This window comes from Triticum aestivum, chromosome 1B (genome assembly GCF_018294505.1).
Source record: "Triticum aestivum cultivar Chinese Spring chromosome 1B, IWGSC CS RefSeq v2.1, whole genome shotgun sequence".
NCBI classification, from domain to species: domain Eukaryota; kingdom Viridiplantae; phylum Streptophyta; class Magnoliopsida; order Poales; family Poaceae; genus Triticum; species Triticum aestivum.
This window is the reverse complement of record NC_057795.1, coordinates 540,353,345-540,355,392: the sequence shown is the minus strand read 5'-3', so window position 1 is coordinate 540,355,392 and position 2,048 is coordinate 540,353,345. Positions and strand designations below refer to the sequence as shown.

The 2,048-nt window shown below is 55.8% G+C and overlaps 1 protein-coding gene across 1 annotated transcript; it reads right to left on the bottom strand.

Moving 5' to 3' along the window:
• Positions 1–401: 401 nt before the first annotated feature.
• Positions 402–1,083, bottom strand: LOC123094203 (RING-H2 finger protein ATL74-like). The gene has a single exon (XM_044516263.1). It carries the CDS (start codon positions 1,081–1,083, stop codon positions 496–498), a length of 588 nt encoding a protein of 195 aa, XP_044372198.1. The 3' UTR covers positions 402–495.
• Positions 1,084–2,048: the final 965 nt, after the last annotated feature.

Here is a 2,048-nt window from a genome sequence, read left to right as displayed (position 1 = left end):
GGTGCGTGTGGCGTTTCCCAACCTGAAGGACACGCTGGAGATGTTTGCCCTCTAGAAATGTGAGGGCATCAGTGTGTCAAGATCTAGAGTGTGGAGGCGTGGTTTCGACTTTGGTGGTGTCTGAAGATCCTTATGGCGATTCCCTGGTGGGGAGGGTGCTTGCTAGATCTAGAAGTGCGGCTTCACCAGGGGCCTAATCCCACTGATAGGGGCCATGATGGAGGACACCAAGGTGAAGGCATGGGCTGAGTGGATCCATGAGGTAGTTGCAAATATGTTGATTTGCGAGGTGGCTGCAATGGTGGTCGCACTCGATGAGCCGTTCGAATGTTCGATCATACTCGATGCGACCACGAGCTACATGCTACCGCCTGACATCTTAGAAGCATTGCAACCGTCGCTGGATGATTCTACAAGAGCTTCCGCATGCAGAACTGTGCTCCCTTGTCATGGTAACTGGTACCGGTAATGGCAATGCTTCGTTGCACAATGAACTCACACGATGACCACAGTGATCGTGTCGTTCTCTGCGGGGCACTGGCTACCGCCACTGCCGCCGTCGCCGCCCTTCGCGGGAGAGCCCTCGATCACCGGCTGCCTGCACGTCGGACACGAGCTGTGGGACACCAGCCATGCGTCGACGCACCGGACGTGGAACCCGTGGCCGCACTGCGGCAGCACGCGCACCTTCTCGCCGTCGACGAACTCGCCGAGGCATATGGCGCACACGTCGTCGATGTCCTCCCCGGAGCCGTACACCTCCACGGGGAGGCTCCTCAGCACGCGCCTCCTGATGCCGCTGCCGCTGCAGGCCACCCGCGCCGTCGTCCCGGCCTGGCCGGCTGCGACCGCGGCTCCGCGCCCCACGTACCGGAGCGCGCACCGCGCTAAGGAGTTGAGCCCGATGGCGAACAGCAGCGCGAAGAAGAGCGCGGCAAGGATGATCACCACGTTGGTGTCGAAGGCCGAGCCTGCACTCGTCGGCGCCGCCGCGCCTACCCCGTGTCCTTCGGCGTGGTCTTGGAGAGCAGCCAGCCCCGCGGCGATGCTCGACGTCGGCGCCTCCGAATCAGGGCGACCCATGGTACCGTTGATGAAGTTGATCAGAGAGAGAGAGAGAGAGAGACGTCCACGCGAGACGCGACGCTGGATGTTTCAAACTATTCGAAGTCGATTGATGCTGCTAAGCAAGCTGCTATTCGTGTTCGTCTGTAACTCTCTGCTCCGTTCGGGGAGTATATATAAGAGGGCGCGGTCGCCGTGCTCACCATTGTTCTGTGGGGTGGTGTTGCGTGAGTGTACTCTGTAAAAAGGCGCTCCCCGGCCGAGCCAAGTTGCACCCTGCAGCTAGGCAGCTGAGTTGTTTGTTGCAGGGATAGGGACACGCGCGGGCGAGGGGCTAGTGCGGACGCACGAACACTTTTTGGTCGCTCTGGTCTGGAGGCAAAGCGGGCAGAAGATATTTGGATGGATGGCGAACTCGCCGCGCGTGAGCCAACAGACGCTCTACTTGCAAGCTTCCGTCTTGGCGGGTGTGTGCGCCGTCCTTCTTGCACGTAGAGCGTCTGTTGGCTCACGCGCGGCGCACACACCCGCCAAAAATCATTAGCTTCAGACTAATCACCTACACGAAACTTCATACTGAGACAAGATTAGAGGAAAACGTAAGCTTTTCAGATTATTTTTTATGTTCACACGATGGTAATTAGTACTCCCTCCGTCCGAAAAAACTTGTCCCTCAAATGAATGTATCTAGCACCAAGTTAGTGGTAGATACATTCATTTGAGGAACCAGCATGGGACAAAATTTTCCAGACGGAGGGAGTACACTGCATCGCTTCTTTTCGACAAAATGAATATATGAATATCGCCAAGATACTAATTTCATCCTGTCTTTATTCCAACCAGATGTTCAAGAACATTAAGGATACACACAACCAAAAAATAAATAAAAAGAACAGAAGGAAAACGACACGTCACGGTAATGAGTCACTAGCATCAGCAGCGCTCTAACCACCACCGAAGACAACACCCAGAATACGAAAGAG

What these genes read in the sequence shown, in the direction of transcription:
- LOC123094203 (XM_044516263.1), bottom strand. Translation starts at nt 1,083, where the DNA reads ATGGGTCGCCCTGATTCGGAGGCGCCGACGTCGAGCATCGCCGCGGGG.